Source organism: Anthonomus grandis, chromosome 1 (genome assembly GCF_022605725.1).
Source record: "Anthonomus grandis grandis chromosome 1, icAntGran1.3, whole genome shotgun sequence".
In the NCBI taxonomy this organism is placed as follows: Eukaryota; Metazoa; Arthropoda; class Insecta; order Coleoptera; family Curculionidae; genus Anthonomus; species Anthonomus grandis.
Genome location: NC_065546.1, coordinates 7,775,269 through 7,801,884, shown reverse-complemented (window position 1 = coordinate 7,801,884; position 26,616 = coordinate 7,775,269). Strand labels below are relative to the sequence as shown.

The 26,616-nt window shown below is 33.3% G+C and overlaps 2 protein-coding genes across 5 annotated transcripts in view; one reads left to right on the top strand and one right to left on the bottom strand.

Annotated features, from left to right (window-relative positions):
* Positions 1-26,616, bottom strand: part of LOC126737949 (uncharacterized) — a 541,322-nt gene that overhangs the window by 306,707 nt on the left and 207,999 nt on the right. The gene's annotated exons all lie outside the window — the stretch shown is intronic.
* Positions 1-26,616, top strand: part of LOC126737978 (vesicular glutamate transporter 2-like) — a 63,078-nt gene that overhangs the window by 26,386 nt on the left and 10,076 nt on the right. For all 3 annotated transcript variants that reach the window (XM_050443122.1, XM_050443132.1, XM_050443142.1), the window contains exons 4-6: positions 1,503-1,662; positions 1,723-1,943; positions 2,408-2,563. In XM_050443122.1, coding sequence (XP_050299079.1) covers positions 1,503-1,662; positions 1,723-1,943; positions 2,408-2,563 — 537 coding nt within the window. The remainder of the gene's footprint in view (positions 1-1,502; positions 1,663-1,722; positions 1,944-2,407; positions 2,564-26,616) is intronic.

Here is a 26,616-nt window from a genome sequence, read left to right as displayed (position 1 = left end):
CCGGTAACTGCAGCCAGAAGAGTAGCTCGCAAAAGCTCTATTCATCATAAATCTATGCTAAAAATTTTAAAAAGTGCAAACAAACGACCTTATAGAGTTATTAGAAGACGATCCAGATCGCAGAGTTCAGTTCTGTGAATTAATGATGAACGCCATTGACGAAAATCGCATATCTTCGGAGTGGATCCTTTTTTCTGATGAGGCTACATTCACCCTAAATGCCCATGTTAATAAGCAGAACTGTCGCTACTGGTCTGACGAGAACCCACACTGGGTAAGGGAAACTAATACACAATATCCCCAGAAAACTAATGTTTGGGCTGGCATAATTGGCGGGCAAGTTATAGGGCCCATATTCTTCAATGATACTTTAACTGGGGAAAGATATCTAGAATTTCTTGAACATGAACTAGTTCTAGTCTTACGTGCCTTATATCTGAGTCAGTTCGATCCAGATTTGTATGATTAAAGAATCTGGATACAACAAGATGGTGCTCCCCCACATTATACCCGACAATTTTCCAAACAGATGGATTAGTAGAAGGGGTGCAATCGAGTGGCCGGCACGTTCTCCCGATCTCACCCCACTTGATTTTTTTCTGTGGGGACATTTGAAAAGTCAAATTTATATGAGCAAACCAGGAAACCTAGACGAACTCAAAGAACGTATTAGGCAAGAAATCCGACTAATATCTCCAGAAGTGTTAGAAAATGTCAGAAATGAATTTTATTATCGTCTTGGGCTTTGCCAACAAGTAAATGGTGCTCATTTTGAACATCTTATACATTAAACGCAACTTTTAATAATTTAATGGTTTTTTTTTCGTATTTCTCCTTTAGATAATCACAAAAGTAAATAGGGCAATTTAATCAAGAAAAAGAGCTCTTTTCAATGAGAGTTTAAAAAAAGTGGCTTTCCATTTAAAAAAAAAAGTTGAGGTTAATTTGGATCCCCCCTGTAGGTGAAAAAATACAAAAACTATCTTGAAATGTGAAAAAAAATAAACAAAAATCGACGGGTCTCAGGAATTTTGCGAGATAAATTTTGATTAGTTTTAACTGAATTTATTCCAATTAAAGTCACCACACTGTATACTTATAACAGAGCATAGATTATTTAAAAAATAATTTTACGGACCTTTAGATTTTACAAAATAACTAATAAACCGGAACCAAATTTGGCAAACACGTTACAAAACTTGATATAAAAACACATGTTTTAACGATTTAAAAAATGTTTAAAAATTAAAGATATTTAAAGCATGCCTAATTTTTTTCCAATTGCTAATAAAATTTAATAAGCCTTTATTCATTTAATAATTGAATTTTTTAATGTATCACAGTTCCATAGGCTCTAAAAATAATAAAATCAGATTTTAATTTAATTAAAAAAAAACTTATAGTATTAAACATTAACTGATACGTCATGATATGTAGTTCAAATCATATCAATAATAAATACTTTTAAGGAAAAAATAAAATTAATTATTATTTACTTGTAGATTCCTGTATCTGCTCAATACCTTGGCGCAAATGGTGTAATGACCCTACGAATAATTCAAGGGTTATTTCAAGGATTTTTATTGTCCTGCCTCAATGGAGTATTGGGAAGATGGTTACCGCCACAAGAATTATCTTATATTAACTCAATTGTATTTTCAGGTACGAAATCACTCGATCTTTAGAATGTAGTCAATTCTCATGAGGTAAATTGCTTTTTAGGAGTATATCTAGGAATAGTTACATCTATGATTATAACAGGATATATCTCAGCTTCTTGGTACGGTTGGCCAGCAGCCTTTTATCTATTTGGTATACTGGGTGTTATCTGGTGTGTATTTTGGTATATGTTTAGTGCGGAAACCCCTGCTTCTCATCCAAGAATATCCAATGAAGAAAGGAAATATATTGAGCATTCTTTGGGACAACAAGATGATCATTTGGTAAATACATTGGCTAAAATCTCATGTTTTATAATTTTTTTAACATATTATGAAATTAATTACCAAAATATGAATGTATTCCAGTTTTAAGCTTTAAAGGGCACAACCCAAAAAATAAAAAATTTCACTATTTAATTATTTAAAAATCTCAATAAATACGAAATTGAAAAACTGGATAATAAAATGAAATAAAATAAAATGTTAAGAATACATTAAAGATAACAATAAACAGTTTTCAAATTCAGCCAACTAGTTAATTTTCTATAGGGCGCTTTGAATGTATTGCAAAAATGAGTTTCCCAAAGAAACAATAAACTGACAAAAAGGTTATTAAAGATCTAATATAACCATATTCTTAGTGGCACAATTTTATACCAGTAAATGTATTTTTTTCTTTTAATAAGATTATACCTCTATTTTATTTCGTTAAATTCCTAAAATTATATTATCACGTTTACTTTTAGAGCGATAAAATATCAATTCCATGGATGGCCATTGTAAAATCAACCCCTTATTGGGCGATAATTATAGCAGCTATTGGAGAATCATGGACTAGTACTTTTTTGTATGTTGAACTACCAAGTTATTTGAGTTACGCAGTGGGCCTTAATATTCAAGATGTAAGTAGCTATTGGGTCTTATATACAGGTTGGGGAATCAATTACTAGATAAAGAGAGGTACTTAAAGGCGAAATATGCCAACGCGCATATCGTACGGTCTGCTTATACTCGTTTGCTACGTCGTTGATCTTCAGTACGATGTTTTTAACCATATGACTTAAGAGCGTTAACTGTTTTACTTCTAATAAAATTTCGCGAACGTTCAGGTATTTCTAAAATATTTTCCTGATGCATTACAGCCCATATAGAATAGTAATCCCAAAATGTTATTAATCAAAATGAAAGCGTTATTATAAAAAAATAAAATACAAACTCTAATAAATGTAGAAAAATTAAAACACTATACAAACTTAACAAAAATGTATTTGTTAAATGAAAGAGAGACCAATTTATCAACTAATTTATCAACAAATCAAATTAACAGAGCTCCTTGTTTGGCTAAATAATAACATAAACATACCTAAAAGCCATTTTGTACTTCCAAAAGAGTTTCTGATGAGATGGAATTGATACATTCAACAATTTTCTCTCGCAACTCGTCTACATTTTTGGCCTAGTAAGTTCGTGATTGTAAATGTAGATTCCTATTAAAATATGTTCAAAAGGCCATCTAATATCGTCAGACCCACCTATAAAACGTGTAGGAAAAGTATTTGTTAAAAATTAATTTACCATTATAAAAATGACCGACCCTATGATTGACCCTATGTTCCTTAAAATACCAGTCTAAATAATATCCAATTATCCAGAGACTAATATCGAATAATGAAAGCATTGTGTTTCCTATGTAATGAGAAAAAATATCATATGAAAATAGAATATTTCGCGAAAAAAATTAAGTTTTCATCTGCTTTTTCCGCCATGGTTTCAGAGAATTTTTTGCGCCACTGAGCTTTGGAAAATATCTCCTTTTTGAGTTTTGAACTATTTGAAACAGTTGTACTCATTTTTTTTTTAAATAGTGGCAACAGTTTTATGGTTCATACCCAGTTCATCTCCAACACTTTTACTTGATCGTCTTCTAGGGCACAACAAACTATTTCTTCCAATCGTTTTGACAGAAGGCTCTAGCACTTTAATGTGGCATTTATGTCTATTATGAAAATACAAGGATTTCTCAAAATTCGAAATCACATTTAAAATTGTTTCAAATTCAAATTTTTATTATCCAAAATTGACATTATATACCTAAATCTACACTACCTAAATCATCACCTAACCTAACCTACACACTCAAAATATGATTAAGCTTATAATAGCACAGTCAATCTGTAATTTTTTTTTTTTAAACTATCCAAGTCGCTAATTTTTTGAGGGTCGATTCTATTTCCGAAGAGAAGCTTAAGTCCTCGGAATTGAGAGTCTCACCCCCCCCCCTTTTTTGGGAAACTCAAAAAGTTTTTCAAATCCATTTTCCAGCTAAACAGCGAGTCATACAGAAAAACTTATTGAACATAAAATGTAGAGTTTTTTGTGCTCTACAATTCATCACATGGGCCCGAAGCTGTAGAACCAAAATTTGAAAAGTTAGAGGGCGCCAAAGTCACCAAAAATGACTTTTTTCATTTTTTCACTGAGAAACTATTTTTTTTTTACTATCGCAAGGATTGCAAAAATGTAGAGGACAAAAATACCTACAAAATGCATGTCTTACTTTTTTTACTGTTACCGAGTTCATGAGAGGGGTTACGCAATGTTGAAAAGCATGGTTGGAAACGCAAACATGGACAGCTTTGGTTCCTTGAATTTCAAACGAAACAATGCCGTTAAGCCAATATCCAACATGTTTTCATCTATCAGAACGAAGGACAGAGTCATGATGATCGATCAACTCACTCTTTTCTCGAGAATGTTGATTACACAACCGGATAGAGAGAAATTGGAAATGTATCTCCAGTACGAACTCGCTCCATACCCTATGTCGCTTTTCGACAAAGTTGGAATGCTGAAAGGTGTCAAATCGTCTATGTACCTTTGTTTCGAACCAATGGAAAAACAACTGATACAGGAGAAAACAAATTCATTCTATGCTATCGATGGGGGATTTCTTCTGGATAAGGTTAAGTGGGATACAAACCAAACCGTGGCAGCTATCTGCGAGAAGTACGTGAGGTACGTTATCAAGAAATACCCTCAGCACAGAAATTCAATCGTCTTTGATGGATATCCGCAAGGTAGTGAAGACTTCAGCCTGAAATCATACGAAAGACAACGTCGTTCTACTAAGCACATCGCAACCAAAATTGATTTTCATGAAAGCACTAAGATATCAGTGTCACAAGAAACCTTTCTGTCAAACGACCGAAACAAGGACCGGTTTATTCTCATGTTATTGAATAAACTAAATGAATCAGGGTTCGAATCAATGCAGGCTTTAGAGGATGCGGACTGTTCGATTGTTCAAAGCGCTCTTGATCATTCTGCTACGCATGAGTGCGCAATTATCATTGGCGAGGACATTGACTTGCTGGTTTTGCTCACTGCTAACGCTACAGTCGACCAACAAACTTTTTTGTTGAAGCCTAGTAAAGGAAAAGTCCCGGAGCGGTTGTATGGACCCAGCGGTTTCAAGTACAACGCGGCTAGGCCACACGTGCTTTTAGCTCATGCATTCAGTAGATGCGATACTACGTTAGCTCCATTCACGATCGGAAAAGCGAAACTCGTGAATTTACTTAAGAGTAATGATGAAGTGCGAGAACATGGAGAAATTTCTAAGAAACGAAAAGTTCATCCGAAAGACATAGAAAATGTAGGACAAATAATTTTTGTGGGTCTGTATCTTGGGAATACTCAAAAAGGTAAGCTGTCAGAGTTACGCTACAAGAAATTTGTGCAGGCAAAAACTAAGAGCAAGGTAAATCTATGTGCGCTACCACCATCCGTTGAAGCGGCAAAGCTCCACAGTCGCAGAGCCTACTTACAGGTGCAGTCGTGGTTGGGCCACATATGGATCCACTGGAATGGGGGTGGGAGAAGACAAATCAAGGACTGAAACCGGCAGCGAATTCGAAAGATCCAGCGCCAGAATCGATACTGAAAGCAATTTCTTGTGGATGCAAGACGAATGACTGCGGGGCAGCCTGCGCATGTCGCAAAGCAGGTCTTATATGCTCTGTTGCTTGTAAGTACTGTGCAGGAGAAAACTGCAGCAACGTTGCCTCAATATATTTGGAAGAGAATGACGTTGATGATTTACCTTCACAAGTTTTCAAATTGCCAAAATACCCAAGCCCCTCAGAGAACCGAAATGCAATGGACGAAGAAGGAACATCAATGTCGGATACATCTTCCAACTGCTCTTTAGAATTAGATGAAGTTGAAGAACCACCAAAAAGAAATCAAAAAGAAGAGGAAGACCGAAAAAAAATTGAAACAAATTTTGTATGCTTTCGAACTATTTATTGTATAATAAATTTTTCGTAAACTACCTTGTCCCACTGGATTCTCGTTATGCTTTAAAATTTAAAAATTCAATGCGTGGACGAAATGTCGTGTCGAGTGGTCGCAGGCGACCATAAACGATGTTTTAAGATAAATATTCACATTCAGGTAAGTGTTCAAATAAATATATAGTAATATGTTAATAGCAGTAAAAAAGTGGGGAATGGAATTTTGCAAAAGTAATGCTATCAACATGTACTATGCAATTATTCAGTAATCAATTATCATTACATGCATTACGCAACCATAATTATTGAGGCACGTCACTTTCACAACTGCAACGCCCTCTGCTTTTGTTGTAATTGATGCTCCGTAAACCATGTACCAATTTCTCTTATCCCTTTCTACTAAATGACTTCAATTATTCATTTTGTGCAAGTTAAAGAACATTTAATCTATGCAAATTTCATTTTCGTGGACTTACAGCGCCATCTGCATGGCTTTTTTCAATTTGTCAAGAAGGGTAAAAGAAATTTTGTTCAGGTTCTACTTTAATTTCATGATGCGCAAACGTTAGGCGACGAAAAACAGCTTTCGCCAAACATCTGAGGCAGGCTACATACACGAAAGTAAACATTTCGGTATTAAATGCATTATATCTCAAAAACGGTAAATCGAAAAAAAAAGTAAGACATGCATTTTGTAGGTATTTTTGTCCTCTACATTTTTGCAATCCTTGCGATGGTAAAAAAAAATTGTTTCTCAGTGAAAAAATTAAAAAAGTAATTTTTGGTGACTTTGGCGCTCTCTAACTTTTCGAATTTTGGTTCTACAGCTTTGGGCCTATGAGATGAATTGAATACATTTTCTGTTCAATAAGTTTTTCTGCATGACTCACTGTTTAGCCGCAAAATCGATTTGAAAAACTTTTTGAGTTTCTCAAAAAAGGGGGGGGGGGGGTTGACTCTCAATTCCGAGGACTTAAACTTTTCTTCGGGAATCGGACCCTCAAAAAATTAGCGACTTGGATAGTTTTTAAAAGTTCTGGCCTTTTTTAATTACAGATTGACTGTACTATAAAACAGTAACAGAAATAAATACAGTTACAGTTACAGCTAGTTATCACTCCGAAAGGTAAGTCTTAATAGTATAGTAGTAGTAGTAGTAAAATCATAGTGACTAAAAATCGATCTGCAAAAAGTTTTAGGGGATACTCCCGCCATACATCTAATAACTTGTTTTTGATTGATAAATACACGACACGCATACGCCGAAAAATCCCAGACCTGGATCCCATACAGAATCCTAAAGTGGATTATAGCATAGTATAGACAAACCAACTAGTTTTTATCCATTAAGGACCTAACATTTCTTATGGCATAATAAAAGCTACCTAATTTTAATGACACGTCATTGCAATGTGCCTCCCATGAAAGAGTGTCATCTAATTTCAAGCCAAGAAACTTTATTGTTTATTGACGTTGCAAGAAACTACAAATATTTCTAAATTGCATGTCAGGATCAAGATTTAACTGACCCCGATGGGTGCAGAAAAATATATATTTGTTTTATTAGTATGAAAAAAATGTTTATTTAGAGTAAACCAATTGCTTATCCCACTCAATGCTTTTCCCGCAGTAATATGCATATTAGTGAGTATACAGTAAATCTGAAGGTAATGAAGGCAAGAAATAATGCAGGCTCGAGCACCAAACCTTCAGGTACTCCCAAGTCAGTGTGAATATTGTTTAAAGAATATGAACCTAATGTAGGTTTTTTCTTTATCGCTAGAGATATTATTGGGTTGTTTTAGGAAATAAAAGTCTGGATCGCAGAACAACAAAAGAAAGAGTTTAATAAATAAGTGAATCAAGTAGAGTTAATAACATGAATAATAAAGTGTGATGATAAAACTTGTTTTACATAAAACCCGCTTAATTAACTTCACACTACACGACAGCGTCTTATTATATTTACGTCTTCGATTTATTTAAAAATCCGTCTTAGTTACGTCTTAATTCGTCTCTAAAATACTAAAAATTATAAAACCGGGAGCCGTCTTCTCCCGTTATAATTATAAAGCTCTTGCACGGCACCAAAACCGTCTTTTTTGGTGATCCCGCGACTTTACGTCTTAAACCGGCAGATTAGATCGACTTTTACTCTTCAAAGACTTCGACTGACTGCCTGTTTTTCGTGTCCTCATTTTTTAATACATATTAAGTACTGAGTCAGCTTCTTTATTATTCCCCTTTAATCGCCGTCGTACCGTTAACAGAAATCAAACGGGTTTTTAAGTCAGCAGTTTCCACAGATTCGGTTCGGCAGTATCAATTTTCTGAGAACCTTAAATATTGTTTTAACGAGCGCAAATTATATATCACATCATCATTTTGAAAGAAAAAATACTTTTAGAATATAAAGATAAAGAAAAGCTTACACTAACTGATTATGTTATTTTAATTATAAAAAAAAATACTATCCTACACTAATTTATTATTTATTTCCACGTATTGTGTCCGAAATGCTAGAGAAAGAGAAAGAAAGAAAATGTGCTATATTACGTAAGAATAATCTTGTGTACAAGCATCCTACAAGCTAAGAAAACAAAACAAAAATACAATTTCAAAAATTGACAAAACAATGAACAAAATTAAACACAAGAAGACAAAACTTTTTGAACATACTTGAATTAAAGATAACTAAATAAAACAATCAACTTGTTGATAAAACTAGAGAAAAAAAACTTTCCAACATGTCCAAGATCAACCTATCATTAAAAAAGTCATCCAGGTTATAATATGCCTTAGCCAATAAAAGCGTCTTTAATTCTCTTTTAAATTTCTTAACATCCGATATATGTCTAACACATAGAGGAACATGATTGTATTTTTTTTTACTTATGTAAATTAATGAGTTTTTGGTAAGGGAAGACGTAGGAATAAGAGCAGCTGTTTCTAAGATAAAGAGTGAAAAACGAGTTCGGATTTTTTCAGAAATAAAGAGGGGTTTGCAAGAATCTCTTAACTTAGCAGAACACAGGTATCTAACTACTTTTTTTTTGAATAACAAAGACAATGTTAAGTAGATCCTTATTGGTTAAACCCCAAAAAGGCAAGGTATACCGAATATGAGATTCAATAAGTGAAAAGTACACTGAACGTGCAACCACCCCTCCCAGCTCTTGTTTTGCCATTCTTACTGCAAAACATCCAGAAGACAATTTCCCAGCTAAATGTAAAATATGATCTTCAAACCAAAGGCGACCATCAATGGTAATTCCTAGGAACTTGCAGCACTCTTTATTCTGCAAGAGGGAACTTTCGTCAAACATCAGATCCTGAACATCGCACTTAAACCCCATAATAAACGTCTTTCTTACATTAAACACGAGCCTGTTGGAAGCACACCACCCTGATAAAATCTGAAGGTCTTCAAGGATACAAGTCATAATATAATCAGAATTTTATGTGGTATCATCGGCAAACTGAACCACCTTGCCCTGCAGTTTCAATGAACTCAAGTCATCCACATATAGTAAAAATAACAATGGTCCCAACACTGAACCCTGGAAAACGCCGCATTTCAGGGATCTAGAAGCAGACAAACGCCCAGACACTGTAACCTTCTGAGTACGATTTGATAGGTAGGACTCAAGCCATCGCAACGCTACGCCCCTAAAACCATATTTATCGAGCTTAGATAACAGTATTTTATGATCCACACAGTTAAATGCTTTGGATAGATCACAAAACACTGCCGCCCATGACTCTCCAGAATTCAAGGACACATAGACGCTCTCCAAAAAACTAAAAACAGCATCATGAGTCCCTTTACCGGCTTGAAATCCAAACTGATTTGCAGACAAAATGCCATTATGATGTAAAAAGGACAAAATTCTGCTTTTTGCAAGTTTTTCAACTATCTTAGAGAGGGTAGACAAAATAGAAATGGGACGGAAATTACAAGGCTGATCCAAATCTCCATCCTTATGAAGAGGGATAACCACTGCCTCTTTTAAACATGAAGGAAAAATGCCAATATGTAAAGAATTGTTTATGGCAGAAACTAAAGCATTTAAGACTGAATCAGGCAAAAAGAGTAACAACCTCGAAGATATCCCATCAGCTTCAGATGATTTATGGTTTTTTAGGCGTTTGATTTCATTTTTTACTTCGGTAAGTTCGACAGGATGAAAGAAAAATGAATGCTCAACCGACACTTGTTGAAGATAGTGTAAAGGATCAATGTTACTACGAATGCCCTTGAGCAAGATATTAGGTATATCACAATAATAGTCGTTTAAAATGTCAGGTCTTAACTCCGGTTCAGATACTTTTCTATGGCAATTTCTAAAATCGTTAATAATTGACCAACACTCTCTTTGTCTATTTCATGACATATTTAAGCGATCCCTATAATAATTAGATTTTGCTGCTTTAATTGTCTTTCTGTACAGACTACGGTATTTCTGATGATATACAAGGATATTTTCATTTGTGATATATTTGCACAATTTAGTCAAAAAACGGAGGTTTTTAGCTGAAATTCTAGGGCTTCTTGTAACCCATGGTTTTCGTTTCTTAGTTTTAAGCCTCATTTTAGGAAAGCACTGATTGATCTTATCACACAGAACTTGAAAAAATAAAGTAAGTGGGTCAGAAGCCGTTTCAAGTGCATTCCAATTTACCGAAGCTGTAGCAGCAGAAAAAGCATTGAAATTTCTCCTGCTGAAAATTCTTTCCATATAATGAGATGAAGATAATACAGTATTATATGGCATTTTAGCAAGAATAGCTTCATGGTCGGAAATCCCATATGGGAATACTATGCATAAAACGTCATCAAAATTTGTACAGAAATAGTCGATTGTAGTTGCAGATGAAGAAGTTATTCGCGTGGGAGAAAGAACGTGCATTTTCAAGTCGTAAGAATTTAAAATACCTAAAAGAGAAATACGTGGCAAAGTTTCATCAGTGTAGTTGATATCAAAGTCACCAGCCAATATAACCTTAGAGTGTAGGGACAACTGGGATAAAAGAGATTCAAGTTTGTCCAGAAACATAGCAATATCTCCTGTAGGTGGCCTATAAACGCAAAGAATATATAAATTAAAACGCTTACAAAAAGAAAGAGAGAATTTAAAAACATTCTCTAACAGAAGATTATCATACTTATCAATATGCCAAAAAATCGTTTCAATTGTTTGCCTAGCCAAGATCATGGTTCCTCCATGTATAGATTGTTGACGACAAAAATTTGATATAGGAACATAATCAGATATTAAAAAACATTCACAAGGCCTCAACCAGTGCTCAGTCAGAAGTACAATATCAGGAAAATTACATGTGTCCAGCAAAAGATGAAGCTCATCCATCTTGTTTCTTAGGGATTGTATATTAAGAATAAAGATACTTAAGCCTTTCGAAGAGCTAATTTCAATCTTACTAGTAGAATATGAACATGAATGAGATTCAACCTTCGCGGACATGTCTATAAAAAAGAAGAATTCAATTCACGATCAGTAATCAGTAAAGGCGAATCAAATTAAGACGACACCTCTTATATTTTATGATCCCATCTTGTACAATAAAGCATCATGACTGATACAATCAAACGCCCTGCTTTGGTCGCAAAAGATTCACACAGGTTTTTTCTAAATCAAATGAAATATGCTTTATTGTCAAAAAATTTAAAAAATTTTGTAGACAAAAAAAGCAAAACACACAAATATAGAAATCAAAATACAAGTACTAAATAAATATATACAAAACTGGGTACGAAAGACAGAAATGTATCTGGTCAAATTTCTTATACTAAATGTAAAAAGTATGAAAATAGGAAAGTAAGTACTGTTTTCAATTGAAAACAAATCCCTACATTGTACTGGTGAATTGCCTTCATAAAATCGTTTAATTATTTGGACTCTTCTTAGGACGATACGAGGTCGGTTAAATAAGAGAAAAGCTACTCAAGTAGTATTTCGTTTAATGCAGCAAAATTGTGTTCAGTATTTGTTAGACATTTCTACGAACATTATATTATTAAGTTATTGTTGCTATAGTCAATACAGTCAATATAGTCATTATAGTCAATAGGTAAATACAACATTTTCATCATAGTTACGAGCTATTGACCTAACTAACGACGGGCTATTATAGAAATAATGAGGACAGTTACATGAAAATTACAATCTTTATGCTACGGAAGAGGATATAAATATTTTAAACCGTATTGTTATAGTCACTTATTACATTGACCTTTTTGACAATAGTGCTCCAATCTCCAAATATGCTACCAAATTATCGTCTTTTTTACACAAAAATGTGTAAGGCTTCTTGCTTTTTTATGCTTCACTTCGTTTTTATGTTTGTACATGTAATGTTTATGGATAATAAGTTTGCACTTTTCATTCTCCTAAGGAAGTTTTATTTGTCCTCACATCCAATTGACTTAGCAAGAAGTATGCTACCAAATTACATACTAGATACGTGGATGTACATTTTGTACAGTAATACTCTTCCTTCGATATTAAGTTCAAAGCAATTTGAATATTTCAAATTGCAAACTAGAAGTTAATCAGAAGATATAATATCATGAGCTATAATATATAGCAGCATTCATTACTTGCTTGCTCTAATATGCTCTAATATTTCCTTTCTTTTTTTCTTGTTCTTAAATTACTCCGAACAAAACAATGACGAGAGACATATGTTAAGATTATTACCCCATAATTAAATCGATTAATTGATTTTTTTTCAATGTACATTTTACCTTTATTACGTTTTTAATAAGGTTGTAAGTGGCGATAAAGGTGCTGTTTAGAAAATCACGTATCTTATTCATAACGTGAGATATTTATTAAGTTTTCCATACTTTTTCATTTCTTTCTTCTGTTTGGTCCCCGAAGAAACCAATAAGGAGAAACATGCATCAAATTTACCCAATAACCCTTGTTTTACATCTTTTCAATCAAGATTTTACCTTTATTACATTTTTAATATGTAAGTGGCGAACTTAATTAAATATATAGAAAATAGTATCCTATAAATTAAGGGACATTTAATTAAATTTATCCGAATAAATTTTTTCCAATTAAATTTTATACTTTACTCACCCTGGTGTAAAAATTCAAGAAAAAAAAAACATAATTTAATGTAATAAGATATTTTTCGTATATTTCATCAAAATATTTATTAGTCCAGAGTAATATAACTTTTCAAATTATTAATGTCCGTATCCATAGCCACCGTAGCTGCCTCCATATCCGGATTTAATGGAATATTGTTCTTGATATCTTACCACAGGGACAATCTTTTGGGAATACACTGGAACTATTTTATTGGTGATGATGGGCTGCTGAGAGTAATAGGATTCACGTAAATAACCGGGATTGGCTGCAATGCAAACAATTACAGCAAAAAGTACAACTAAGATTTGACGAACCATTGTGGAATGTTTGTATTAGTTTACTAAACGTATTTAGAAGACTGATATTGTTTGACCAAAGTTGAATGCTTTTTATACAAAATAAAGCCAATTAGTAACCAAATATTTAATATTAATATCATTACTGTGTTGTAATAAAAGGATGTGCAAGCTTTTAATTAAACCATATGTTCAATGATCTAAAAAGTTATAGATTTCTATATTTTGATGCAAATGCATATGTATTACATATTAAATTTAAATTTTTTATGTTTTATAGTATTTGTGGGTCAATAAAATTAAACTCTAACCTTAAGTAACTTTAAAATACCATGAAATGTGTTTATGAACGGAAATTTTTGCCTGAGATTGAGTCAGGATGAATGTCACGTTTTGCTACTTCATTTGATCTACAGAGTGTCCACAAATTATGGTAAATAATTTAACAACAAATTCCTTGTAAGAAAGAATAAGGTTAAGTTAAATTTTCTGAGTCCGAATGTCAAAGACAACCGAGATACAGGGTGATAATCCTAGTGTAACTTTTTTTGAATTTTGGCTACAAATTTGGAAGTTATTCTTCGTTTTTAATAAAATTTGAACAATGTTTTTTTATGTGGCAAATCTTACAATTAACCTTTTTTAAAATATGTAATAGAGGGCGCTACTAGTAGCATTTTAATTTTTAACTCCGTAACTTTTTTAGGCTTGGCATAATTAAATCTTTTATTTCAAATATGCATTGTGCAAACAGTTTTGCTAAAAAAGGCAGATCTTGAAAATCTCACTACGATTTACCCTTTTCGATATATTTTGCTACTTCAGGTTAAAATATTTGTCAAGTAGGGTGTGCCTGACAAAATGAACTATGATAAATGTCATTGTCACTGTCAGTTATTTGGATGAGTGGTTATAAAAATTTAAACTCACATATTCAGTTATCTATTGCCCTTTATTGTGTTCTTATTGTTAGTTCTCTTAGTTATTGTTACTTATTGCGTATGAAATAGAAGCCGGAGACCTTGGCCTGCATAAAGTCCAGACTGTATTGTTGTGACGAATTCATAATGAGTTCCTTATTTTATTGGGTATTACTTCACTTGTAGCAAAAATCAATTTAGAAATTTTTATCTCATACGTTCAATTCAATTCGTTTTTTTTTTAAATTTTTTGAACGTGTGAGATAAAAATTTCTAAATTGATTTTTGCTATAACCTTTACGCTACCCGATGTCACAATTGTGACTTCCTTATTTACTAGTGTTGTAAGGATCAAAAAATGTTGTGAACGACATGATTGTGAATAGTTCATTTTATAGGTGTGCACGTGCAAATCGTTTATTTTGCCGGGAGTACTTTCTTGTCATAACCTGAAAAGTTTCAGATTATTTTTAACAATGGCTCGTGCAGGTAAGTTATTATTTATTTATAGAATTTAGGGGAAAAAGTGCTTAATATTAAACAGGTATGATAAACTTCAATTAAGTGTATTGTTTTTAAAGATTGAAAATATCTTTAAAATTGTTGATTCCAAGAATGGTTTTGTTATGTATATCACAATTGTGAGCTACGGGAGTTAACGTAGTTTGGTTTTAATTAAGTTGGATACAATTAATTCTTTGTTACAGAAAGAAGTAAGGAAATTATTGATTTGGACCATCTTTGACGAGGAGGCATTGTTTCAACTTCTAGACGAAGTTGGGTCGGATTTAGAATCCGAGGATGAAGAAGATGAGTTTAAAATTCACGAAAAGATCCCAATTGTAGCACCAAATGAAGCTGATAGCTCTTCAGATTCAGAAGATGATTTACCTCTCATACATTTCCAGACTCTCCAGTGGAAGCATGGAAACTTTAAAAGCAAGGATTTTCCTGTAAAAGAGGACTATACTCCATCCATCGTAAAAAGTCCAAACGAATATTTTGCTAAATATTTGGATGATGATTTTTTTGAGTCAGCCGCAAATTTCACTTCCCAGTATTTCTTGCAACAAAATGCAAAAGCTTTACCTCTCAAGAAATAAAGAAATTTTTCGGAATGAATGCTTTGATGGGATGTATTCATCTTCCAAGTATACATATGTATTGGAATGGAAAATAATTGATGGGGTCATGACCCGACAAAGGTTTTACATGATACGTGTAAATTTACATGTCGTTGACAATCTTAGCGTATCAGAAGAGGAACAAAAAAAGAATAGATTGTGGAGAATACAGCCGGTAATTGATTTGGTTCGCAATAGATGTAAAGCCATTGAAAGAAAAGAAAAGACAGCTTTTTCTATTGACGAACAAATGATTCCTTTTTTGGGAAGACGTCCTTTTCAACAATTTGTTAAAAATAAACCAAGACCAGTGGGACTGAAGAATTTCGTTCTTACGACATCCGACGGACTGGTATTGGATTTTGAAATCTACCAGGGCAATACTACCCCACTAAAGGATAGGGATTTAGGCTTGAGACCCTCAATAATATTGCGTCTAGCAGAAACATTACCTCAAAATAGTTACCTCTATTTTGACAGATACTTTTCAACTATTGCTTTGGAACAATACAAATTGACGAGTTAGAATGTAGATGCAACTGCTACAATTATGTCCAACAGAGTGAAAAGGTTTGATTTTAAAAAAGATAGTTTAATGAATAGGGGAGAGTCAGAAGAAGTTGTTAGAACCGATAATAAACTTTGCAATGCAAAGTGGAAAGATAATAAATCTGTTTTAATGATATCCACAGCTTTTGGAAGACAGCCGGAAACTGAGGTGCAAAGATGGAATAAAACAGAAAAAAACGGCAGGCATAGCATGCCCAGCTGTTGTTAAATCATACAACGAAAACATGAGTGGTGTAGATGTTTGCGACCCAATGATGGAATACTGTCGATCTTTCTTTCGAACCCGGAAATGGACTCTTAAAGCCATCCTACATTTGTTCGACTTAGCTATAGTAAACAGCTGGATGGAGTATCGAAGGGATTGTTATAGTCAAAACCTTCGAAGCAAAGATATTATGGATCTTCTGGAATTTAGACTTAATCTTGGGGAATGCCTTCCAATTTGCCCTGTGCAAACGCTTTGATGGTTTTGAACACTGGCCAAAGAATGAAGAAATGAAGAACCCAGTTAAATGCAGGTTAGAAGGGTGCAAAAGTCGGTCCAGAATGCGCTGCCTAATCTTTGTTTAACCAAAGATAAAAACTGTTTTATTTCGTTCCATACAAAGTAATAAATTTTGTTTCACAATTGTGCTTTTCTAATGTTGGCTCCCTAAACACACAATTGTGTACTCCCTAAATCCCTCCCTTAATCCTTTCGAATATTTTTTAAAATAATTTTCCGCACCTTTTGACCCAACTTTATCAGCGTAAAATAAATATAAACCCCAAACTCAATTTTTTTTATCTCGGTACTGTAAGGGATAAGTGACGTAATACCCAATAAAATAAGTAACTCATGTCGATTATTTACTGGCAAATATTCATGTTTTTTATTATCTTTTGTATTTTATTATTTATTCAAAGTGTGATAAATCAATTTAAATAATTTATGAATGTTATAATTTTTTACATTTATAAAATATTGAAAATGACTAGGAAAATTTAACCCGACCTCATTTCTTTTTTATAAGGAATTTGCTGTTAAATTATTTACCATTTATGGGACACATTAGACACATATACACTATCGGACAAAAGTAGAGCAACAAAGATCAATTTTATTCATGTTTGAATAAAAAAAAATTATTGGATTGTGATTTTTCGCTAAGCTTAATGTCACACTATCCTTACACTGAAAGTAATATTTCAGTAGATTTTGGTGTACTTTTAATAATTTTAAGAACGGTAAATATTAATGATTATAAAAATTGATAAGAATGGGGGCGACAAAAGTAGAGCAACAAATTGTATTTAACAGTATTTTATTTTAGTTCAACAAAAAATATTTAACACATTTAACAACAAAAACAATTGAAAGTTATATATTAGTAATTGATAGAATATCCATTATTATTAATTACTTGCTGACAACGGCGCGGCATTGAAGCAATCAACTTCTGAATGACATTTTCGAGAAGACTTGTCCAAACTTTACTAATTTTATTTATTAAGGATTGTTTATTTGGAAACATTTGGGTACGAATACAACGTTCTACTTCTTCCCAAAGATTCTCAATGGGGTTAAGATCTGGGGATTGTGCTGGCCACTGTAAAACACGAACATTATTTCCCGAAACCACTGTTGAACAACTTGTGAAGAATGTTTTGGATCCTTGTCCTGTTGAAAAGTAAAACGCAATGGCATTTCCCATTCTGCATAAGGAAGCATAATATTCTACATGATATTCCTATAAACAAATCGGTCCATCGTATCATTAATAAAGTGCATAGGGCCTACTCCATTCAATGAAAAACAACCCCATAAAAATACACTACCTTTACCATGCTTAATTGTAGGTGTTACGTATTTAGGATTAAACCTTGTATTGATTGGTCGCCTCACACGCCTCATTCCATCAGAATTAAATATTTTGTAGCGCGTTTCATCACTGAATAGAACTTTTTTCCAGTCATTGACGGTCCAGTTTAAATGCCAACCGTGCTGCTCTATTTCTTATTGAAACTTACGGCTTTTTCGCTGGACGTCTACTAAATAACTTTGCGTCTACTAACATTCTTTGTACTGTTCGTATACCAACCGTAATTTCTGGAATTTGGGCAATAATTCGAGGTGCGGACTTCCAAGGATCATTTTAGGAAATCCTTTTGATGCGTCTGTCAGTCATTGTCAATGTCCCCTCTCATTATACGATGATATTATTTTGGACACAGTGTACCGGGATAACTCGAACTGTCTTCAAATATCGGCTTGCTTGTTACCTTCCATGAATCCATTCACAACTCTTTGCTTCAAGTCTTTTGAAATTGGAATTCCTCTCGGCATGATCAGTCTTACATAGAAATGTTCAAAAAAACATAAAAATCCCTTACATCATTCTTTTATCCCTTTACTTTTGCTAAAACCCTTATTTTGAATAAATTTTTTGAATGTTCCTTTACTTTTGACGCGTTACTATGAAGCATTTAAACTTAAACGTCAAAATAAAATCATTTGTTTTGATTGCGAAAATTTTTGTTTTTTGATTTGACATTGATAATCATAGCATCAAACCTACTTTGTAGTTTTAAAACTTAGTGGACTTGTATACATTATCATGCATTTATAATTTTAAAATCGGTATTTTCAAATATTTCTGGAAGTGTTGCTCTACTTTTGTCCGATAGTGTAGATAGATTTTATCTATAGATTGCTTTTTTAATTTGTTTAGGGTTTTTTGTATAGACAACATCTGTTGAAAAAGACGCCCATGGTTCAATAAAATAACAGAACCAAGTTTGCTTTTTTTCAATTGAACAACTTGTATATTTTTATGAACCGACTGATAATTTTGTTCTTTTTTAAAAGTACGTATCAGGATTTCAATAAGCTTCTGAATCAATATATCTACCTGAAAGTGGCCAACTGTATTTAAATTAAATCCGAGAAAATCAAGTTTTACTCTTTCATTTTGTATTGATTTTCTCATGCACAGTAAACTTTGCATCGATATAATCTCGATAATATCATATAATCAATCTCGATAACATTGATATAATCTCTCATCGATATAAAAAAACAATACTTGTTCTTGTAAAATGAAAAAAATTGTGACATGTAGAATTCCATAACGGGAAAAACTCAATTTTGGCAAAAATGTCAATTAACATCTTTTATATTTTAGACGGCAGATATATATGTCCCATGGATCTAATACACTTGAAATATTTTTGTCTTGTTTCCAATTAATTCCATTTTATTTAAAATCCGCATCATTCACATTTTTCTTGAAAACCTTAATATTTATGATATATTGAAAAAACCGGGAATTCTATAGAAAAATAGGATTAGTGATATCTGGCATTATAATCTAGTCGGTGTGAGTTGCGATTGAGTGAGTACTTTTGTAAAGTATTAGTCAATGCTTAGGAAATCTTGACTGGATAAAACGTTACTATTAATTGCCTATCAGCTATAACAATTTAAAAAAAAAATTAAGTATATTTTAAATGTGAAATCTTCAGAGGTACTTAATATTAATATACAGGGTGTTATTTATAAGATAGAAATCTTGGATATGCTACCTGTTATTGCAAAAGCCAAGTACAATAAACAACTCGTCGTGGAAAAAAATTAGGGGATGTCACCCCCGCTTAGAGGGTTCAGTTTTTTGAAATGGTTTATATGTCAAAAGTTGTCCCCCTGACAAACATACTTGACGTATTTTTGGATTTTGTCGAAAAGTCTTTTCTCACCCTGTAATGCCTTGCGGTACGTTTTCGATAGGCCACCCTGTATAAAGCAAATAATGTTTTATCTTGCAAACGAAGAGAGATAATATGTAAGAAACTCAGGAAACAAAAAAGTTAAATTTTTAGCTGCTTAATTCAAAACAAATAAAAAGATTGAAAAAAAGTCTATGGCATATATTTTTTTTTATCAAAAATATTGGTTAGGGTGTCTTCCGGGACGCCACTTGACATAATAATTTAATATAATTGGAGCTAAATTAGCCTCTTGCTGCCCTTAATATCACTGTTAAATTTGAACAAAATCGAGTAAAAACTTATTAACAAATTTTCCTACATATACTAAGATATTTAGGAAAAACCTATTTTTAAAAAAAAATCCAACCCTGTATCTTGAAAATGAAGCATTTCTAGACCTATGTGTATCTGAACTTTTCATCTTGAAATTATTCATAGAATCACCTGCTAGAGTTTGGCCACGTATTTAAATAACACCCTGATTATTAAAGAACTTTTATAATACTGGAGCATAAAAAAATGCCTATCAGTAAAATACAAATAATAGTTCTTAATTATTAAGAATTTTAAATAATTTTTTACTCAGAATGTCATTTCTAATAACAAATCTACAAATAAATTAAAATTTCATATGCAATATCCTGGCTACACAATTGTAAACATAGAAATCAAATATTTTTTGCATCATTAAATAATCGGTCTAATTAAAAACATGCATATATTGCACACATCTTTATATTACAAAACGCTTTTATGCTTTAATGATTAATTTTATGTATAAAAAGAATTCAATTTGCGGTAAATTATATCAGTCTTCTAACACGTTTAGTAAACTAACAAACTTGCTACAATGATTCGCCAAGTCTTAGTTGTTATTTTTGCCGTCATCGTTTGCATCGCTGCCAATCCGGGTTATTTACGTGAATCTTACTATTCCCATCAGCCAATTATCACCAAGCAGATCGTTCCAGTTTATTCTCAAAAAATTATTCCAGTGGTGAAATATCAAGAGGGATACTCCATTAAGTCTGGATATGGAGGTGGCTATGGAGACAGCTATGGTAGCTATGGATATGGACACTAAATAATATTTAATTATATTGTGCAATATCGGAATTTATAATAAACACCCTTCTTATGTGATGAGTAATATCAATATTTGTTTTTTATTTTATTTAAAAGAAGACCTGCAATTAGCAGGTTTAAAGCATATAATAATTTAATTAAGGATCTATTACTTTTTTATTTAAAAAAATAATAAAACGATCTGTTAATAAGCCCCATATAAAATTAGTTTAAAACATAAAATTATAATACATATAAGTAAACTTTCTAAAAAGAAAAAACACAGTAAAAACTAAGAAAGAACTTTAAGATATACAACAAAGTTAAATAGTCATTTTGAGTTCTAAGGGCTAAGTTGGATGTGGGGAAAAGTTGTCAATAAAAAGAGAAAGATTTAAACAGCTTGGATTTTACTCGGCACCACATCCAGCTTATCCCCCTAAAACTCAAAACAATCAAACTGGGTTACTAAAAAACCATATTAAATTAAATAATCATTAAAAAAAATTACGTACATAAAAACAGTAATTATACATAAATTATAATGAATTAAAAATCAAATCGTAAAATAAAACTATAAAAAAAAATCATTTATATGATATAATAATTCTATAAAAAATTCTGTAGTATATGTAAAAATATTGTTATTTAGTTTTTCCATAATATATTTAAATACATACTCGTATATTTACAGTGCTTTTATTTCAAAAGAGAGACGTTTAATTTTATATTTGAAAAAGTTCTGTCAATCACCTCCTCACCTCCAGCTAACCTCACCTTAATATAATGGGAACCCCCTGTAAAAACTAAGGTTATATCGGAAAATAAAACTTACAGGTCCAGTGTTTACAAGCGACTAACTTTATTATTACTTATCCGTTGACAGTATGGTTGACATAAGAGTGACACATATTAAGACAAGTTCACATACAATATGTAACGAAAAATGAAAAAATCGTCACCATAAAGCGCAATTACAGCCATTTTGTCATTTTCACGTTTAATGAATAAACAAGGTTCAAATTCTGATTTCTTGTAATTTAAATTTTGCAACAAAACCTCAACCTTTTTATACCAAACTCTTGAGGATTTGCTTATTTAACTTTAATATCTTTTCAGAATTTGACACTTTTAGGCCTTTTGGCAATTTTATGAAAACATTTTCCTTCAGTTGTCCATTTAAAAATGCCGTTGTGACATCTAAATGACAAACTTCAAAATTAAGCTTCACAGATAAAGCCAATAACAATTTTAGAGTTAAGTGTCTGACAACTGGAGAAAAAGTTTCTTCAAAATCAATTCCATACCTTTGAGTATATTCTTTGGCCACCAACCTGGCTCTATTTGTCACATTTTTGTCAGCATCATGCTTCCTTTTAAATACCCACTTACACTCCACTACACCACTCTGGAGCATCCACCAAATCCCATGCCATGTTCTCAGTAAACGAATCTAGCTCTTTCTGTATCGCCTTCAACCAACAAATACGCTCAGGTCTGGATACCGCTTCCTCGAACGTCATAGGATCATCCAAATCTGGATTCTCACCTATCAAGAAAGTCACATAGTCACTGTAAGTTTTTACCTTAGGTATTCTGCTTGACCTTCTTGCCTCCGCAGGTGTGTCTTCCCCTGTCACTGGTAAATTGACTTTATCAGGTAAGTATTCCTCATCAGATTTATTTTCACCAACATCAGTTAAACTGTCACTCACCTCCTCCATAGTTTGGTACTTCTTAGAGTCTCCCACTGAAACTGAATCTCCTATTGAAACTAAGTCTCTAATAATTTCGGGCTCGTTCATTGTAATTGTTGTCTCATTAACATCAGATGGCTTCTCCATTATTATAACATCCCTACTTGTGGTTACAGCCCCTGTCTCTGGATTATACAACTTAATAGCCCTTTATTGTGTCACTGTAACTAACCAAGATATGTTTTACAGCTTTCTTATCCCATTTCAATTTTCTCCTTTGTTTTGGAATATGTACCATCACAATGCTACCAAATATTCTTAGATTCCTGACATCAGGCTTCCTGCTATACCACAATTCAAATGGAGTTTTGCTAAGTCCTGAAGCCATACTTCTATTTCGTAAATAGACAGCTGTATGAACTGCTTCTGCTCAAAACTTCTTGTCCATCTGTGCATCAAATAACAAGCACTTTGCTTTCTCAACCACAGTCCTATTCAACCTCTCACACATTCCATTCTGCTCTGGTGTGTAACTGTTAGTTTTCTGCTGTATTCTGTACAAAAAACCTTTCTATGTCACGTCCAGTGAATTCTCCACCCTGATCACTCCTGATTATTTTAAGCTTTTTCTCTGTGTAGTTCTCGATTTCAGCTTTGAACTTCTTAAAATTCTCAAAGACTTCATTCTTTGATTTAAGAAAGTACACAAAAGCCATTCTACTATAATCGTCAATAAAAAGCAAGAAATATCTTGATCCGCCTAGAGAAACCGTTTCCATTGGGCCACAGAGATCTGTGTGTACTACTTCCAGAATACACTTGACTCTAGTACCGTCCTCCTTGAATGGTAATCTTGACTGCTTAGCCTCGCAACAAATTTCACAATTTGCCTTTTCAGTTTTAACCAAACTACAGTGGTTTGCTTTGGATCTCGAGACTTCATCTGGTTAAGATAACTGCTATTGTTGTGGCCATATCTTCTATGTCAAATCTCTCCACTCTCGATGGTCAAACCAGTTAACAGCATACTACTTGAATTTTTGACATTCAACCTATAGACTCCTCGAACTAAATCTTCTGTACCAACCAAGTCACCAACCGAGTTGTAAATCAGGCAAACATTTTTGTCAAATTCCACAGTATTGCCATTCTTAATCAATTGAATTACCGACAACAAATTTGTAGTCAATTTTGGCACATATAAAACATCTTAGAATGTCACAGGCACAGTTACATTTCCAACCACTGTATTAATTAGAACATTGTCACAACTCTTGGCCTCTACAACTTTTCGATCAGCTATCATAATCTCTTGGATCTCAGTTTCATACCCATTTAATATCCAATCTTTATTCGCTGTTAAGTGGATACTCGCACCACTGTCCACATACCAATCAGACTTATTAAAATGACTACTCAAAAAAACAACACTAAAAGCGTTCACTCTTTTCTGATCATTGCTTGATTTCTCAGATCTATTTTGAGGACACTTTTTTCTAAAATGTCCAAGTTCAGAACACTTGTACCTTACTTCACTTTTATCCTTCTTGTCACGCTTTTTATACTGCGAACTAGACTTTGAATAACTGGAAGTCGAACAGTTACTAGCAAAAGCACTGCCTGTCACATTCCATTTCCAACAATTTTTGTTTAATGGAATTAACTGAAATATTCATCCCAGAATGCTCTATCGCCATAATCATAGGACTAAACTTTTCTGTCCAGCTAATAATAATGACCCAATCCATTCATCATCTATTTTAAATCCTGTAGCACGCTTTATTTCTGTCCTGTTTCTATAACCTGGTAAACATAGAATTGCATTGTATCGCAATTCTCCAACCGTATAGAAATTAAATTGCGTAAAAGACTTCTCTTTCTACTGTACCCGGAATGATCATACACTAGTTGTAGCATCCCGTACATGAACGTATAACGATGAATCTATAGTTAAAATTATCTTCGCCTTTGCTTTCGCATCACTATCGGTGACAACCTCCGATAAGCACTTTTCTAATCCTTCTAACACAAGGATTTGTTCAACGGCGAAAGACCAATCGCGATAATTTTCTCGCAGCTTCGGCACATTTAACATAAGACTCGAAGCGGCCATCGTTCACTGAACCTATTCCAGATACATAGCGGCAACACACGCAGGACTCCGCTAAATCTCAGAGGCCTGGGCCCATAACCTGTAAAAACTGAGGTTTTATCAATAAGTTGCTACATGCAATAAAAACATTTAAAGCATAATATTCAACACCCCCATCGTGTGATACATCATCATGCAACATTAAAATATCTATTCAACAATGCCAAAAAAAATTAAATTGGTTAATTGTAGCAACGACTAGCGATCAACTTTTGTATTTCAAATAGCTGCCCTAAGTGTGAGACATCATTTTAAAGGGCATACAATCTCCTATCTACTAAATTGAAAAAAGCAAAATCGGTTGATGTATAAGCGAACAGTAAGCAGAAATGTGTGGTAATAAAAGACATTTTATCAACTTTTAACTTTGGTAGGTCGTCAAATGGTTGCCTCATGTCGTCACCATTATTTTAAATGGCAAACAATATAGCAAAATAAAAAGTATCCTATAAAAATAAATGTAAATACAGGAATTTATGATAACGGGAAATTTTTTTTGGAGCAAAATTTAGCTAGACAAATTTATTTACACCTTTTCGAAAATATAATATATCCTTTAATTGTCCAATCTTTGGAAAACTCAATGGATAAAAATGATGTTGTAATACTAAATCAAAATAATTTGTATTTCTGCCACACTACGATTTGACAGTTCGGAAGTGACTTAATGAACAGTTTCCAAGGTTGTGGATTCACAGGCGTGGTGTAATAGAATGGCCCGCACAGTCGCCAGAGTTAACACCACTAGAGTTTTTCCTCTAGGGGTATTTAAAAAATTAAGTGCTTAAAACCTCACCCGAAAATATTAATAATTTCAAGGATCAATTTACTCGCGAACATAGAGATTTTAGCGGACAAACACTTGCCAATGTTGGTGAGGAATTTCAAAACAGACTTTATTATTGTCTCGCGAATAACGGAGCACTGCCGAGTCCAGATGCAATTTCGTTCGCCATCCAGAGATCGCGAAACCTCTCGAACCAATCAGAAAAACTAAATACAGTTAGCACTAAGGAGCGGGTATTGGTTGGTGAAGATAAAGGCCCCGGAATTACTTCTATCAGAAGCCTGGGAAAATCTGCCGAAAGCTTGACTATCGAAGAAGAAGTTAATAAAAGACCGGTTATCATTATGATTGACACGGGAGCAGTGGTGTTTCTAATAATATCAAACATAGTACGTGGACTAAGGATTGAGTCCTTAGCAGATTAGAGTTCCTATTCGGCTAGGAAATGTTACTTTAAGTCACAAGGTATTGGTGGCTGATGTAGAAGACGAGTTTATTTTAATGGATTTTATTAGACTAGACAGCACGTATTCTCATTTAACAACAGGATTAATATTGTTAGATTTGGTTCCGCAGAATTAATTTTGTCCAGCGCAAATGAAAGCGCAGCTGCTATAAGGTATGTGGCAGCAGATTCTCTTCGACTGACCCAACAAGAATCTGTACAGCTTCGCAAAGAATTGAAACATCTTTCTCCGGACTAATGGATTAAGACTAACAGAGCATGACTGAGCACAGCGAGATTTTTGAAGAGCCTAATGGTCAAAATGGAAGAACTAAAGTAGTTAAGAATAAAATAAATACTAAAACTGCTCAACCAATTCGTCAGCCTCCTAGAAGACCACCTATTACCAAACATCAGGAGGCAGAGTTCCTTATAAGCAATATGCTTAAGGAGGGGATTATTGAGGAGTCAAACAGCCCATGGTCTTCGCCAGTCATCTTAGTGACGAAAAATTATTCGTCAACAAGATTCTGTGTGGACTATGAAAAAATTAATGATCCCACCAAGAAAGGTAGTTACCCACCTCCTAAAATTGACAATACGCTTTCAATCTAAAAAGTGGAAAATGCCTCTATAATTTTAATATTATGCCATTTGATCAGTGTAATGCTCCTACTACGTTCGAAAGATTAATTAAATTTGCACTACGAGGATTTGTATGGAAGACATGTCT